At 38.2% G+C, this 17,633-nt stretch overlaps 1 protein-coding gene across 6 annotated transcripts in view; it reads right to left on the minus strand.

Moving 5' to 3' along the window:
- Positions 1-348: 348 nt before the first annotated feature.
- Positions 349-17,633, minus strand: part of CACNA2D1 (calcium voltage-gated channel auxiliary subunit alpha2delta 1) — a 558,706-nt gene continuing 541,421 nt past the window's right edge. For 5 of the 6 annotated variants that reach the window (XM_019543648.1, XM_019543647.1, XM_019543646.1 and 2 more), the window contains 3 exons: positions 15,324-15,406; positions 12,927-13,015; positions 349-5,030 (listed from right to left, as the gene is read on the minus strand). In XM_019543648.1, coding sequence (XP_019399193.1) covers positions 4,994-5,030; positions 12,927-13,015; positions 15,324-15,406 — 209 coding nt within the window. In that variant the 3' untranslated portion in view covers positions 349-4,993. The remainder of the gene's footprint in view (positions 5,031-12,926; positions 13,016-15,323; positions 15,407-17,633) is intronic. The other variant, XM_019543644.1, reaches the window with a different exon arrangement.

Raw genomic sequence — 17,633 nt, forward strand, 5'->3', positions numbered from 1 at the left:
AACGGGGTTCGCTTACAATCACGTTTCTGAGACCGTCTCGGAAGGTTTTTAGACTCCGGCACACAGTCTGTGCTGGTTATGTTTGTTTTAGCTTTTAGAATATTTTACAGTGGGAAATGAAAGTAGAAAGCTAGGACTAGCACTGTCCAAGGCACATATGGAGGTTAGCTGCACATCTCCTCCCCAAAATGATCTGGGGTTTTAGCTTACTCTTTATACTTTTGATAAGATACTTAGATTCCACAGTACAATTATGAAACAATTCAAAAAGAAGGAGACTAATTCAGCAATTACACCGGCTCCACTTACATGCTACTGTCCAGGGCAACAATACATTCAGACTAGTAATTGATTTTAAATGATAAACTTTTATTCTGAATATACTGTTTTTGCACAAGAATTAAACACAACATTTCTAGGATTATAAACTTTTTTATAACATTATTGTACAAATTTTTACAAAATTTTATTTTTCCCAGGCTTGTCAAGTTCCACAAAAGTGTCAAGAGAACACAGTAAAAGGGAGAAAAGACCTTTTTGCCACTAAAAGCAGTCAAGCCTTTTAGGTTTTTTTTTTCTTTTTTTGCAGGAATGCACACCGAGCATTTCAATAAAAATATCCCAGAAAGCATAATCCAGACATTCCATACAACACAAGAGAAGACAGCTTTGTCAGATCACAATTGCAAAGTCATGGCATCTGCAGCAGACAGTATCCCTTTAGCCTCAGTGAAATTATTTCTTCAAGATGATACTTTTCTTGGAAAGCCAGAAGCAGCACAGATGCAAGGAGCTGGTATTAGGGTGAGGCCAACACTTTGAAACTCTTGAATTGTTTTCAGATACTTTGTCTAAGTCTTTTTACAGTAGTGTACACAGAATATTAACAATATTAACATTGTGGCATGGAAAAAAACGGCCTGGTTTAAAGACCTAGATGTCTGATGAAACTAGGGAAAAACTTTATACTAAGAAAGTGTTCCTGACATATCACTTCCAGTAGACAAGCTAGAAGCATCACAGACTTTTGCAGGGGCATTGTCATAAGTCATAAGTACTAGCAGGTTAGCATCTGGATGTGCAGGACTGGTGGGATTAATGTAGTGTTTCAAAATTAAGACATACTACTACTAATAATAATTAAGCTTTCTGAGTGTCAGTGTAAAGGGGAACAAAGGGTCTCAATGTCCTCTAAAAGATACTGAAAATTCTTAAATGCAGCAAGTAACACTTGGGTTGCAAAGGTCACTTAAAAGGGATACTGCCTATTTGAACCCAGTAAGGCCAGTTTTAAAGTTAGTAAAAGGAATATTATAGGAAAACTTACAAATGGCAGCAACACTGGTCTTGTCAAGTTAAGCAATAAAGCCTCAAGCATTAGAAATATGAAAAAGATAATACTAAAGTCTTAAAGGTCCGGGACCTAAAAATCTCATCAATCAAACTTGCTATGTCATGTTAAAAACCTGTTACAAATATGGACCACGATCTGTGTTTTGGCAGTAATGCTGGTTGTTCAAATGAAAAAGAAGAGAAAAAACCATTCATGTTAAGTCCGTATACCATTTTGTTGTTGTTTTGTACAATGCTAAAATGACTCCATTTGTGGTTATTTGTCAGATATACATTAGGTAATGAGATGACTGTGTAAAACCGAAACAGTTCAAACAGCTTGTCTGTAGCTCTTGTTTAGAGGCTTTAATCAAATACCAACTCAACTTATTTAATAACTAAAAATATTAAAGCAATTTTTACAATATAATTTTAAAAACTTTCCATGTTAAAACCAAGGATTTGAGTGCGTTCCTTCATAAACTCTGTTATATGAGAGAATATACATACCAAACTTCCCTGTAACCAACAAAAAACTTTTCCTACTCACAGAAGTGGTTTCTAAAAGCTGGATCCAAGCACTTTGGCCAAGGTAATGTTTATATTTTGTTTGGTTTTCTCACAGATAAATATTTTATATATATATATCTATATAGTGCATTTTCAGACATTTGGATATCATTTACATACACCCAGAAAATAAACAGCTCTCTGCAAACAGCAGCCAGACTTCATTTTTTTTGTAGTAAGCCTTATTAAAAAATAAAATAATATTGGGCCCATCATCAGACAGGCCCAGCTTTGATGACTGAGTACTTGTAAAGAATGGGATTATCAAAAGTGCCAGAGTGATTTAAGAGCATAGTTCCCACTGACTTTAAAGGAGAAGAGAGGGCCAAGAGAGATACAAAGAGCCCCTGGGTTCCTCGCATGGGCCAGGAAGAATTCCCATCCCGCAGTCTTGTAAGGGTATTCCTTTCCTCCTAATGTACGGCTGCATTGTACCTTCAGCGGATAGGGGCAGAGACACCGGGTACCAGTGGTCCTCCTGTGGCAGCATGGTTCTACACCACCCTTCCCTTTGGGATTCGCCTATAAGTACTTATCCTAAGTAACTCAGGATATGGCTCACACATGCTAGCAAATCTAGTCAAGTATGCATGACTTAAAAGTTAAAGTATTTTACTTTTCCATTACATGTTTTTCCCCCCCCGGAAAACTAAGTTGAACTATTTAAACATAAAGCACTTAATAGATCTTTCAAGTAATCAAAAAAAGCAAATACAAACTAATGTGCAATCTTAAGAGTTTGATCGTTACAGTCCTATAAGCATGTCATTTTTTCATGTTTGGGGGTTTGGAGGATAGAGCCTCAATGTTGGAAAAATTCTAGCATTTGGCAGCAGGGGAAGGGAGGGTGAAGAGAATTGCAACTACTGGAAAGTCTTGCTGTAATCCTCACTCCATGCAGGTGAAATCAGCTCATCTTCAATGGAGATAAACTGGAGCTACCAAGCTCAGTCAGTTCTATTTTTAATCATATGCCTATACTAAATGGATCAAAAAGCCAATGGTGATAATTCAACACAAAGATTGGAAGGGGTTTTTGTTTGTTTTTTTATTGTTTCCCCTATTGAACTCCTAAACATGAGAACATACACAGCTGGAACCAAGGGTACATGTGAAAAACAACCAACCAACTATGGGCACAGCTACAAGTAGAGAGTCAATTGTTGAAGTCATACCATGGGGTTTGAGGAACTTCTCTAACTTTCATGGTATGTCCAATAATTTCTCTGTAAGATTTTTCAGGTAATCAAATTTATATTAGAGTCATTTGCCAGCATATGCATACCAACGCTTTGCATTTTGTTATTTTTAAGAGCTATTGTACCATATTAATATTTGCATATTGCAGCTGTTAGCAGAATTGTACAATATCAGCAGAGTTGCACATTCATTGGTTTAGCTGTCTTGCAATACTGTTTAGTTTTGAAAACTAGAAAAAAGCGCAAATCATATTTTGCATCTACATTATTCTACACTGTAATATTGTAATTTACGGCACCAATTTGTATCACCAACAAGGTTGTATAAAAACAACTGTTTTTTTTTTTTAATTATTATTCACAATCAAGGATCAATGTGCATACATATAGATTCAAGGCTCCCCATTTGTTCAGATTATGTTCTAATTTCAGCAACCAGGAAATCTTGCTTTGTTAAATTTGCTATTTTCCATATAAAATAGCAACAGTTAGAGGTTTAATATTACAGGCGCAACTGTATTGTAGAAACAAAGGGGGAACCTGGTATGAATCTTTGAGAACATATACTCTTCAAAAATAAATGCGTCAGATCTGATTTATATATACGTAAAATATCTGTACACAGGTTTTCATATGAGAGCACTAATCTGTATAAAACCCACCTCATTTCTTTTACCAGGCAACTAAATTACTTTCTTAGCTTTTTCATTGCACAGTATATTCAGAGCTCCGTTTAACAATATAATTTATGATGATTTATTCGCATCACATTGCAATGTTTAGTTTCTCACACAACAAAAAAATCACTCATTTACCTTTTCAATGGACTATACTCTACCATCAAAAAGAAAAAAAAACTTAAAAACAATAAAGTAGCAGCATCATCATGCAAAATACCCTTGGAAACCAACGTTCAATAATCACAAAGACATTTTTTTATTCACAAGTTTTTTGTTTGAGCATTTTGAAGGATTTGACTAGCATTATGTAACTGCACTGTGAAGAAACGGGAGAATATTACATCAAAATTAACATTTTTGTGAAGGGGACATGACACTGAATTTAAGAGGAAAACCACTGGTTTTGTTAAAACATTGAACTCCCAAGCACCTTTATATGTCTAAATTCAGTAGCTTCTTGCTTGCTTGATTTTATTTGGTTTTTAAACCAACAGTTTAAGAACCTACCAAAACTTAGCGGGCCACCCGTTTTGATTAATTTTGGCAGAACCAGCCACTCAGCATAAGGCATTTCAGTCACGGTGAATTTCTGAAGACAACTAGCCAATATTTTCATATCCCTAAACCATTTTGGATGAACTGGAGTTGATTATATATTCTGGACACAACTGATGTTCACAGCAGCTGTGAGGGTCTGAATAAAGTGAAGAAAGAGCATTCAAGAAATAACATCTTTACTAGTGCTCATGAAGAACTGTTGCAAGGTCTGCAACAAATGCAAAGTTAAGTTCAACATAAACAGAAATCATATGGACCATAAGCTACCTAAGGGGAGCCCTTATACATGAAGTCATCAATGATACCATAACCAACAAATTAAGATTCCTCCATGAAGCACACACAAATTCTGTTCAGATGGCATAGATGATGCAGCATTCACACAAGTTTAAGGATCTGACTCCAACATGCAGCCACTCTGGGTACCCTTTTGAGTCTTTTGTACAGAGTGATACCAAGTCACGGGCATTGCTGTTCTTCTGCTGTTTGAATAGTTGACCCCTTTTAAAATGAAACCGAGAGCTAATGTTTTGGCAGGGTCTTGATTAGGTATGCAGGTTTTGGTTTAACAGGGTCATAACTGACAGTGTCTGCTACCAGATAACAGCCAAAGCAGGACAAACTGGATTCCAATCATAGACCAAAGTGATGGGTTCAGACCAGAGACCCCACCACAGTCTGTTGAATCTTCCTGTTGTAAGAAAAAAAATAAGATAATTCAGCCTTAACTGAAGTAAACAACAGATATCTATCTACTGAAATAAGCTATGCTTTAGGCTCTCATTTGTTGAACTACCCTTGCAGGGTAGATTTTGGTTTCAGATATATTGTTTTCCTTCCAAAAAACTGCAAATAATTCTTGGAGCCATAATCTAAATGCTCTTTTTAAAAAGGACAGAGAAAGTAGTTCTAGACCACCTCTTAAATAGAAAAACAAATAAATACAAGACCTACTGTGGATATTCACTGAGCCAAGAAACAGTGTTTGTTAAAACCAGCGGATACATTTTTATCTTGTGCAAAATAGTTCAACCAGTTTAAGTTTTTGAACAGACATAGTGGGTCTTCCAAAAACACCCTGCTGCAAGTCAAGATAGAAGAGTAGTGAATTATCCGTGGTAAGAGAAGCAGCCTAGTTGCAAACAAATTTATCTCTAGCACTCCTGTATAGACCTGCACTCAAAAGGAGCACACAGTACAACCAGACCAAAGACAGCACAATGCTCTTCTTCAATTCCTGTTGCTGCTTTCAATTACAGGAACAAACCTCATGTTGACTTACGGCTCTCTCTACAAATCACAGACAACACATACTTCACTTTGGCTAAGCTAGATGCCCCTTTATGTTTTGCTGGGGCTGATTAGGGGCTGGGTTGGCTATTGCACTGCTCTGACAGCTAATGGCCTCCAAGGTTCATGATGCCATCCAGGAACCATAGCTCTTGAAGCACATCATAACTCCGGCCCCTTGTATTCTCTCAGGCAGGCCCTTAGCTTACCAGACATAGATGAAGTCTTTTATGTCTGCCAACATAGTTAAGATTATGGACCTGATTTCTGGATCTGACTAAGATGCACTTGATGTATGGACTTTTCCCCTTTGCCATCGTCATGACTCCTTGGTTCTTAAGGCTGATACCTAACCACCCAGAGTTTCGTAAGTGGTTCTGAACATGAACACCCAACAACAGTGCAGTGTCTCGTAAGAATTTCCCCATGCCTGAGAGATTCAGAAGTAGCTAAAAGAATAGGGCCATCTTTATACTTCTTTTGACAACCAACACAAAGTTTTTTCAATTTTCCATTTTTTTTACTGTATCTTTATTATTGAGTAAAAGGACCCATATTTGATGCATCTGTACTATCCACCTTCTACAGTTTCTCCCTGAAACTCTTCACTATGGACAGTAATGACCTACTGGAGCTCAAGAAAGAGTTAGTTTAATGTTAAGTGTTGAAAGAAAGTTTATACCTGATGGCACTGGTTTTAATACCAGTGAATCTGCACTGATTTATACCACATAAGGATTTGGCCCATGTTGGTTTTTTTGTCCAAACTTCAGAGGTTCAGCTCTAAAGGAAACTCCAGTAACCAATCACACGATAAATGTAGGGTGAAGTCAAGTTTTTTCCTAAGCTTATTTGTTCATGAGGTTTCCTGCAAAGACTTTTTGGTTGTAGACCTCAATTCCCTTTGCCAACAGAGCTTCCTATCAGGATAGAAGCTACAAAGATGTAGCATCTCTCTGTAAGGTTTCAAGACCTGTTTCAGAGTAGATAAACTAAGGAAACCAGCCATTTGTACTACAAGCATCTTCAAAGGATTTGAAAGACATTTAGTACATATTTGGAACGTTTAGACCATTATCTACATAAAGAGTGGATTTGAAACATCCCTTGCCAGACATGTTGTAAAAGCTATCTCTAAGAAAATCAAAGACTTTTTAGAATAAAAAGAGTTCTGTGGTTTTTCAATGCTCCAAGAGTTAAGGCTGATAAGACTAGCCACGTTAGTGAATGTTCATGGATTTTCTTTTAAAATATATATCCAAGTGTTTCTAATTCTTATTTTCTCTTAAAGAAAACATCTGAGGCTTGATTCTGTTATCAATAAGGGCCCGTTCTATGATGCTTTTGTTTGATTGTTGAATTTATTTTCATTATTTTGGCTTTTTTTCCTGGTAGTATCCTGTAAGTTCAAACTTCCTAACGTTGCTGGTCAACAAATGAGTCAAAAATGAAGTTTGTTGCACCAGATTTGTGAGATGAGTGAGATGTTATGACATGACGATGTACTGGATTTTAGGCTAAGTAAAAGCAGTCAAAAATCCTAAGGCTGGGTTAATTCAATCTTTGAAGGTTAGTCTGAGCTGCATAGACTGAACTGATCAGTAAGTGAGCAGACATTCATTTTTGATTCTGAAATGCAGCCGCATGCTTACAGTGGCCAAGCTAGGGGGCACTGCCTCCCTGCTTAGCCAGGGCAGACAGTTTGGGCCAAGGCTAGCCTGCCCACCCTATGAGAAGGGGTTTCTGGGAGGAGGTGCAAAGCATCTTGGGATGCAATCATTCAGATTTTCTTAAACTGGTTTTGGCCATTTTTAAAGCAGCTTACATGCACCAAACTTCAGTTTGGTTACAAATTTGAACCAATTTCTGATCACTTATTCCAGTGTACGTGTAACATCTGTCCCTAGCCTTAGAGTTATTTAGTTTGGCTCCATTTACTTTCTTTTGGGGCTTGCATTGTGACTTGTTACATAGCTGGATTTCTATCCACAACACCTAAAAATAAACCAGCTGCATCTTCCTGAACATTACAACCACTAAGAAAAAATCATATTACGAGAGGGTAACTCATATAAATTAATCAGGGAGCAAAAACCCATTATCATATAACATAACTGCAGGTGGACAGGTATACTATAGACATGAAGGTACATGCATGAAGGAAAATCAAGGGCATAAAGCAAAACTGCACATTGGTTGGTTATAACATGGAGGGAAAAGTGTCAGTTTATTAAAAATAGCACCTGGTTTAAATACTAATGACGTAGATAGATTTCTAAGTCAGAATGAGCTCAGTAACCAGTGTTTATTTGTTACCTTTGTATTAAATCAGATACTGTGGAGAGTATACTGATGGATGATCCCTTCTATTATAAGTTATGGTTGAAGAAACTGGGGTGAATTTTGTTACAGCTTTCCTTTTTTAAATATTGGATTTGAAAAAAAATTACTTTGATTCTATACTGCTTCAATTTCTCAGAGTTTTACTGCCTCACAATCATGGAAGATGCCTCAGAAGCTCTGAGTTAAAAAGGCTTCACACCATATTCATCATGCTTGTGTGAATTAAGCAGTTCAAATACAAGTGTGACAAGTTTATACACACACACACACAATTATTTTTCTATATTTTGGATGTACTATTTGTCTTAAATTACTTAGAATTTCTAAGGCTTATAGACCAGTGGCCATTGGGCATATATATGAAGTTTTGCCTGTCACAACTCAGAAACAGAAGAACTTCTGTGGGACTTGGCTAGTTTTTACTATCCTAATCTAGGGAGAAATGTGCACAGTAAGGAATGAATCGGTGATTCTTATTCAAACTATTGTGTATTTTGCAACACTGTGCATTGCAATTGTCAAAATTCCTGTATGCTTAAGTGGGTACATACAGGAAAGAATGAAGAAGTGAAAAGAAAAAAATAAAGGAGACTGTGATTCTATTCAGATGTAGGAAGTAAATGAAGGATGATATCATGGAAAGAAATGGAATTTGGGGAAAAGTGGTCTGAGCACAGAGTCAAGCTCAGTGGCACCACAGCTTTGTAGACTTCCCTTCAAAATATACAAGATCACTTTCTTTCACAAAGCTTTGTTATTTGTAACATCATGGTCACTGTCTTCTCCATATCTGCCAGGAATGATGGCATAGGACCTATTTTTTTCCAGCTTATGAAACCAGTATTTCCCCATATGTATAGAATGGGGAAATACTAAATAAGAATGGCATGGCAGAGAAAAGGTTCCTATATTATATTTTTACTTAGCATTTGCAATAACATGTTTCCCTCACTGAAAAGAATCCTTTTTGCCTACTACTATACATCTTGGCAGCACAAATTTCCTAAAATTAGGTATTGCTTGCCAATTCTCTTCAGCAGCAAGTGCTCGGAGCTACAAGTGGAAGAAGAGACAAATCCAGATGTCTCTTCCAGTTAGACAGCAGCAGTAGCAGAAGGTGGGCTGGGTAAGCTGGGTGCTAGCCCCAGGTGACAGTTTGCAGAATGGCAGCTCTGCATTCTGCACAACCCAGGAGCAGTCAGGTACATGGACCCTGCGCCGCTGCTGTAGTAGCAATAACTACTCTGGCACTCAGCAGCATCTTACCCGCTCTCTCCCCCTGCTCTCCAGCAGGGGTTGCCCAGGCCATAAACCCCGGCTAGTTATGCCTCTAGGTAGCAGTCCTACCATAATGATAATGGGGGGGTTCATTTTATGCAGTCCAACACTAATTCAGTCCCTTCAGATTAGCAATGAATGCTTGTACAAAAGGTGTATTGGGGTAACTAATAACAAGAGCTACTGGAAGATAATGTAGATTGTTAAAAATGTGAAAAACTCGTGTTGCCCCTCAGAAACAAACTGCAGATAAATGTATTTTAATGTCATAAACTATTATAATAATAATTATATTTTTTAACTTGTACATAGGAGACTTAATTGTGGAACCTGTACTTGTTCTCTAAGCACTCTACAAAGAGAACCAAAAGGTAGGATCTTCACAGCCAAGGCTTTTCAGTTTCGGACTTTTAGCTGCTAGTTACCTTAAAGATAATTACTGTCAACACAGACTTTTTAAAAACAACTGCAGACTATTTAACAACTGCATGCTACATGGCAAATTTCCTCAAGATTCAGCAAAATACAGCTGTCTTCAACTACCATTCTTAAATACATATTTTTTCATCCTGCTAGCAATACCAAGATATTTCCCATTTATATTAATTTTCAATTGTTCTAATCAATAATTTTCTTGCATAATAGTGAGTAGACTATACTTATTGTTACTTTATTTCTCTTGGTAAAATGCAATTTGTAAAGTGACTTACAACAGTTGTGTAAAATGCTCGTAAGCAAGACAAAACCTCTTGCCTAGCTACTGAAAACAGCCTGCTGCAATATTTTTTGGGCAAGACTAGTAATCGAAATATAAGATGTATTGATAGATGCACTGGCAGATCATTTAAAAAGGAACAAATTAATTTTGATCCAATCCCGAAACATGCTACGTTTCAGGACACTGACTACTTCGGGATGAATCTACACGTATGCTTTAATGTGGAGTTGATTGATTAGATCTGCAGTAAAGTGTCACCATCAATATGTGTGGTCATATTAGGACACAGTAAATTAATTAACTCTGCCACAGGATAGTACAGTCTGGGACAAGTACATCCTACAGCAGAGTAACTTCCACCACTGTAACACACATGTAGATGATGACCAGGACTGGCTGGGGCACTGCTTGCTGGCTAGTCCAGCCCCTCCACAGCATGCTGAATCAGGGCAGCTCCAGGCTGGCAGGCTGACCCCCTGGCCCACTGCCACCCATGCCTGGTCTGTCCTTGCTCAACATGCTGCGGGCCTGGGAGCATGTGTAAATGCTGCACCCAGGATAAATAAACTGCAGTGTGAACTGTGCTGGAGTTTATTTCTTTGTCCTAACTGCACGTGTAGATGTACCTCCCCCACCTCCGTGGTTATGAGTGGGAGTAGAGGGAGTACAGCTTCTCACATAAGGTGTTCAGAAACTTGTAGGCTGTTTTCATTTACCAGGTCTATAAACGTAATAGAAATAGCACAGATAACTCCTTTGAGAGGTTGAAGAAGGCAATTTTGGTTTACAAGGAAAAAAAAGAAAACTATGATAAGTGAACCTGTTAACTGTTGTCAATCAGCATTGGCTTCAGGACCTTCAACAGAGCTACACTGATTTAAACCACATGAGACCTTGCCTTCAAAATCAAAAGATTAGTAAGAGTAGTATTGATGAACAAAAGCAATTCTCTGCAGCTATAATACTGCTGCTGAAAGCTTTTCAGTTAAAACTGTATTTTTTGCACTTCATTTTATGGGCATTTTAAAATGGCTTCCTAAGCACTGAACATTAGAAATTAACGTCAGATTCAGATTATGCTACTCTTGCATACTTGCACCTGGAACCACATTAGTTTGAGTTGGGGTGGAGCAGCCTCATGCTTGCGGCAGGCTCGGCTGGTCTGGGTGGTAGCACTGGGCAGTGGAGGGCTGGCTGGGGCATGAGGGTGCCTGAAGTGCACAGCCATGTGGCTGACTGCCTAAACCTGCTGCCAGCCTGTGGCTGCTCTGTCTCAGCTCAAGCTGCTGTGGTGTCAGTTATCACCCACACAAGCTTTCTGCGCAGTAAATGACTCTACTATAAGATAGTACTGTCGGGGGCTCCCTGACAGTATTATCTTATGGTGGAGTTAGTTGACTGTGCCCTAATGATGAAGCATGTGTATACAGCTTTACTGTGGAGCTAATTAGTCAATTGTGCAGTAAAGTGCATGTGTAGATACACCCTTTATGTAGTATACTTAATTGCATTACATTTGACCAGCGGCAATTTAAGATACCACTTGACCTGAACAAGAATTTGGTGTTTTATAGTTTTATGTGAGATCTGGCTATTATTGGAGAAGGAACTTTCATTCTCTCTCACAGCCTTGAACTACACTGATAGAAACTTTTCTACTCCCGAGATCATTTAATACATGACATAATACTTAGAAAAAAACAGAACTATCGAAGTATTAAGTTTTAGTTTTAACTTTTCCCAGTACTGAAGATGATGAACTCTCTAGGAACATTTTTGACTACACTGGTTTTATTTTTTTCTTATTATTATTAAATTCAGGTAATACTCTAGCCCCATAACTATATGTACTTACCTTCAAACAAAACATTATTAAAAAAACCCCTCTTTAAACATTTCTAACAGCTTTTAAATAAATGCAATGTACATATTATATTTTTCACATTGAGAATTATTATATTAACATGATAATTGAATTCATTTTATTTGTTCTTTCCATTGTTAGCTCTACGGAGATAGTCATGGAAGCATCTCCCCCTAGTGGCTTGATGAGAAGTTGTAGTGATCCCTCCATATTTTGAAACCTTTTGCATAAGGATGGAAGAATAGCCTCATATGAATCCCTAGTTCTTCTGTATATGTACAGTGACTGTGGTACCTAAGAGTTCTTAAACAATTAAACATAACATGGAAAAGAGGTTGGTATTTCTTTGTGAACCTAGAGTATGTCTACGCAGTAACATTCCAGGTCACAGAGATGACCTTCAGGTTCTAATCTACATATATAGCATATTTTCATCAGAAGAAACTGCTTTTATTTTGATGATAACGCTGTGTTATGCTGGATAACAGTTACAGTAAACTTAAGAAGTTTCGTATTTATAGATTCAGGTTAATCAATGAATATTATTTGGATCGTGAATCTCTAAACTCTAAACGCAGCAAAGAGCAGCCAATTATGTTTTCCAATTTATATCTTTATATTTGCAGGTATTGTCATTGCCTTAGCACCTTTCTTTATTTCTATGCAGAAAGTTGGCCTTTAGCTTTTTTCCTGTTCCCCTTCTTCTTTCTTCTCTCTTTTGGTCATTTTCAGGGACAAAGGAGGCAATAAATATTTTGAAGGACTAGCATGACAAGGAATAGCATCAATATAGGGTTATATGTATACAAGCTCAAATACTGCTGCTCTACAAAGCCAATAGTATTTTGTGTCTATTGTGTTTATTACGGAAGAGGTCCCATGGTTCTGTTAATTCTGATTTACAAGGCTTCCCACTGGTTTTTTTTTTAGTACTTAATTCTGCTTAACACTGGTACGATAATGTGCTCCAGATTGCTGCTTCAGGGACTCATTACGTTCTGTTTTCTTTTATGTGTTAGTTAGTAAAAGTTTGCCAAGTTTTATTAAGCAAAGAACAAAAAAGAAAACCAAAAAAAATAGAGAAAGTAACTGACCATCCACACCATATGAAAACTTGCAGAAAAATGAAGATAGGAGCGGACATCATGGCAGAGGCACGACTCGTTGTGCATATAGGCTGATCCTATTAATAACGGGCAAAGTAGCAAGTAGAGGAAAGGAAAGAAAACACAGAAAAAAAGACATACAAGATGAGATTTCATGCAGATTGCTGGCAGTTAGCAGAGTTAATGTGAAAGCATTCACCCAAGTGCAAGAGATTCACAGTGAGCAATTGAAATAAAATTAACCAAAATATTTCACTATTACAAAACACATGATTTACACACTGAATAGCACATCAAGCTAGTGAGCAAGATTTGCACTTTCACACACACTAATACCTGGATTATACCTGTTGGAAAATTTCTTACATTTAGGACTGATTTGCATATATAGGATTTTCTTCACGTTTATTCAATCTTGGTCAAAAAGAAATCACTTTTAAAAAATTTACTATTCCTTTTGTGCAAGATCATTTACCAAAAAAATGCTTTTACTTTCATGGTTTGAGCCTGGGTAAGCCCTAAGAATATTTAATTGATACATTAGGTGTCAATTCCAGAGGCAGACATTATGCTATACCATATGTTATATTAGACATAGTGTAGTTTAGCAGCAGAATCAAAGAATAGCAATTGTTTTGAGGAAATCATTTTTCTCCTTTTGTTAAGCCCACTTTTCTATATACCTATAAGGAACAACAGGATTACAAACACAGAGGGCTAAAATGCTTTAATTAAAAACAACTAAATTGCAAACTACAAGATCTGAAAGCCATTTGCAAATCACTCTCTGATCTATAAGGCCCCCTCTACATGTGCAGGTAAAGGTGCAATGGGATATAATGGGTGATATACACAATCATGCCTTCTGCCATGCCACATGTGTACAGCAGGAGGTGTGATTGTGGGACTGTGCATTAGATCTCATCATGTCTTACTGCTAATGCAAGGGGAACACAATCCCGTACTTCTCCGGTACGAGCAGCTCTGTTGAGTCCCATGCACCTCAGCTGAGGGACCCCCAGCTGCAGGGACACCCCATGCACCTCTGAGGCAGAGGGATTGTGATCCCCTTGCCATGGCAGTGTGTGAAACTCCCAGGGTGGAAGGGTTGTCACAGAAGTGATCCCCACATTGCAGGGGTGTAGAGAAACCTCCAGGGCTGAAGAATCACCGCAGGGGTAATCTCACTGCCTGATAGGTGCAGAAAAGAGGAAACCCCCAAGGCCAGAGGATCACTATAGTGGTGATATTCTGGCTCCAAGTGTTTCCCGCACCTTCACAGCAGAAGGATCACTCCCAGTGTTTTGCTGCAGGGTGCTGCTGGGATCCAGGGTCTGTAGCTGATAGAGCTTATAATCCCCAGCAGTTGTGGGACTCACACAGCCCAGCTGGGCAAGGTGCAGCCCTGAGCTGGGAACCCCATTACCTGATAGGGCTCTCAGTCACAGGGAAGACCCTGCTACACGTGCAAATTAAAGCTCGATTGCAACCAGCTATAAAGTTAAGACACATTTTTGAGGTTTTACTTTATAGCTGGTTGGAGGTTTTTATTGTGTAATATCTACTTTGCATGTGTACCTGGTCTCAAGGTAGCTATACAATTAACCAGGTAATTGCACAATACCTGTAACGTGTAAAGGGGGCAAATGTCTTTAAAGAAATTAAAATAGCTTTGGAGTCAAATCTTGCTAAGTGTCAATCAACTTTAACACCAAATGACTTCACTGAAGGTTGAAAGGCATTTTTCAGTCTGCAATATTGGGCTTAAATAGCAAATTATGTCATAGAAAGCAAAGGGCAGCCACTGAGGCTTTTTTGCACTATGAATTATCTAAGCATGCACACCTCAGTGGCTGAACCAATCAAGGTTCAGAATGAATATGTTGGATTCAATTTGTTTTCTTTTTCATACAGTATTTAAAAATGAAGGAGAAAAATAATACTTAAATATCAAAACATATACTCTCTCTTTCTTTTCTACCAAAAGGATATCTCAATCCTAATTCAGTACTTCTAGTATCTTTCTATTGTTGGATGAACCAATAAACACATCTTATTTATAAGAGCTACATGGAGATCGCTAGTTTATAAATTAGGTTTGTTGACCTACTGGTATCTACAGGAATCATGTGTGAAAGTGCAACGTCTATAGGAAAGGCAGATAAGAAAGCAGCAGTTCATTTTATGTTAATCATGGGACACTTGAAATAAAGTGACTATGGTCCAGAGTGAACAGTATGTTTAATGAAAAATAGATTAAGTCATCAGGCATTGGGTACACTTAAGCATAGATTGCATCTACTTTGCTCTAAAACATCTCCACAGCTGTCTTTCAAGGGAGTGTTCTTATCTCTGATTCTTAAATCCTTGTGAACTCAACCTTACCTGCTCCGCTTGATCAAAACAGACCTCTGGCCCCTTCCTGTATCTAGGCTGCTTAACCATTTCACAAGGATTTGGCCCTTCATCTGATACTCTGATTAAGGAATACAACACATTAGCAGTACCAGCATTTGTTTTTATGTTTTTATAATTATAAGCACGCTACATGAAGCAAAACACTTATGGACTTCTCTGAAAGACGTACATTAGCAGCTACTGGCCGCTCTGATTGATGTAGGCTGTATTGCAATTCCCACCCGTTGTGACTGTACTCCGTTCAAGAAAACAGCATTAATAGAGAGCAAATGTGCTTTGTTTTTGATGACTTACAGGATAACCTTCTGCTGCTTCTAATTAAGATAATAAAGCAGACACTGCAATAAAATCAGCACATCTAACATTGCTTCTATAAGATTTTTTCCCTTTACTGGGGCAAAACGAAAAGTGGGGGGAGGAGGTGGGGAGAGAGAACCAGTTTATTTTGTAGCATTTTCATTATATTAATTTTATTAGGTTAGTTTTAGACAAATGGGAGTTTTGCAAAAACGTTACAAGATCTAGGCCTAGTATAGTATTCATTATTTGAATTACATTAAAAATGATCTTAAATTGAGATTAGGGCTTTTTTGCAAAAGGCACTGTAGAGGTTGGTATGAACAGAAATAAAGTTTAATTACCTCTTATTAGGGTTTCAAGTTTTTGAGCAGGAGGTGAAAAAAAGCTGAAATGACTCACCCAAGATCAATAGCAGAAATGAAAACAGTACTTAAATCACTGAACTCACTGCCGAGGAACAAGATTTTATTGTCCAACACTTCATGTCTATAATCACATTACCATGAGAAGTCTGTTGAGCTTTTTATAAATTTCAGCTGTCGCTATTTGAAATTGTCAAATCTGGTCTAGAGTATTTCAAAAGCTTAAAACACTTCAAAACAAGTCTCATAGATATAATCTGTGCTGATTTATGTTCAGGCCAATACCCTGCCCAACTTTCACTGCAACCTGTGTGAAGTCAGTGAAGTTGTCCCAGTACAGGTGAGACAGTAACATTTCATTTTATAACAACTGGCAGCCTTGTTCACACCTTATTAGCTGCCACTTACCTAATGATATCATGATGAGATATGTGATGAGATTTCTATCATGAGAGAAAAGAGTCAGAGAAAGGGATCACTTTAAAAGTTATCTCACTTTAGCAAATCTGTACCAGGCATCTGGAAGGAATGCCTAATAACAAGTACCTGCAGATGACTAGCATGCAAAGGTCACCCTCTTGTGCATCATCATGCTACATCGGCATTTCACAATGCACCTTGAGACAGCAAGCTTGACTTAGTGCTGCTCAGGTAAAAAAAAGAAAATAAAAAGTCATTTCATTAAGTCAAAACTAAGCCCACCTAGACGTTCAAGCTGCCAGCCTTTTCATCCAACCCTGGGAATTTAAGTGCTCCACAGGGAAGTACCAGAAAAATGCTTCCATAGATGTAGCTTACTTCTCAACCATAGCGCAGATAGAATTATACTTTTATAATGAATGTGACAGTTAGTGCCTTTCCTAGGGACTACCAGGACCACCACGAGAAGGAGCTTTAACATCTGAAGCAGAAGAAAATTTGCAAATCTCTCCTCATAGATCTCTTTGCATGTACATACTTATTTTTGTCAACCGTCTTTCTCTACTGTCCGCTAAAAGTCAGGCACTGTTATCACTTTTCATGCGATCTGTATAGCTTAAAGGCTATGGAAGGTCTGGGAGAATTTCCCCTGGCACAGGAGCCGTGCAAAGTTGTTTTTACAGAACTGACCACACATAACAGAGATGAGAGACAGCTGCTGTGCTGAGCAACTGAAAGACAGCCATGGAAATTTGCTGTTATTAGCCAATGTGCTGCAGGGATTCCAAAAGGCACAGGCAGGAGGGAGGCTGTTCACAGAGCATTACGCACTGTGTTCGGGATTCAGCGTGGTATAGCAAGGTTTTGCAGTACCTTAGTATTAGGTTTTTAGTACAGGTATTTAATTTGAGTAGATTTGGCATACATGACTCCTTTACAGACATTGCACCAATTTTGATTTAGGTGACTTGACCAGGTCGCAAAATCCTTAGATGCAGGGGTAGCAGTGGACGTAGTCTTTCTGGACTTTCGGAAGGCCTTCCACACTGTCTCTCACCCTGTTCTCATTAAAAAACTAGGGGACTATGGTGTTGACAGCTACACAATCTCATGGGTTGCCAACTGGCTGGAGGGCCGCACCCAGAGAGTGGTGGTGGATGGGTCATTTTCGACTTGGAGGGATGTGGGCAGTGGG

The sequence above is a fragment of the Crocodylus porosus genome, unplaced genomic scaffold, assembly GCF_001723895.1.
Source record: "Crocodylus porosus isolate Cpor-Errol unplaced genomic scaffold, CroPor_comp1, whole genome shotgun sequence".
NCBI lineage: Eukaryota > Metazoa > Chordata > Crocodylia > Crocodylidae > Crocodylus > Crocodylus porosus.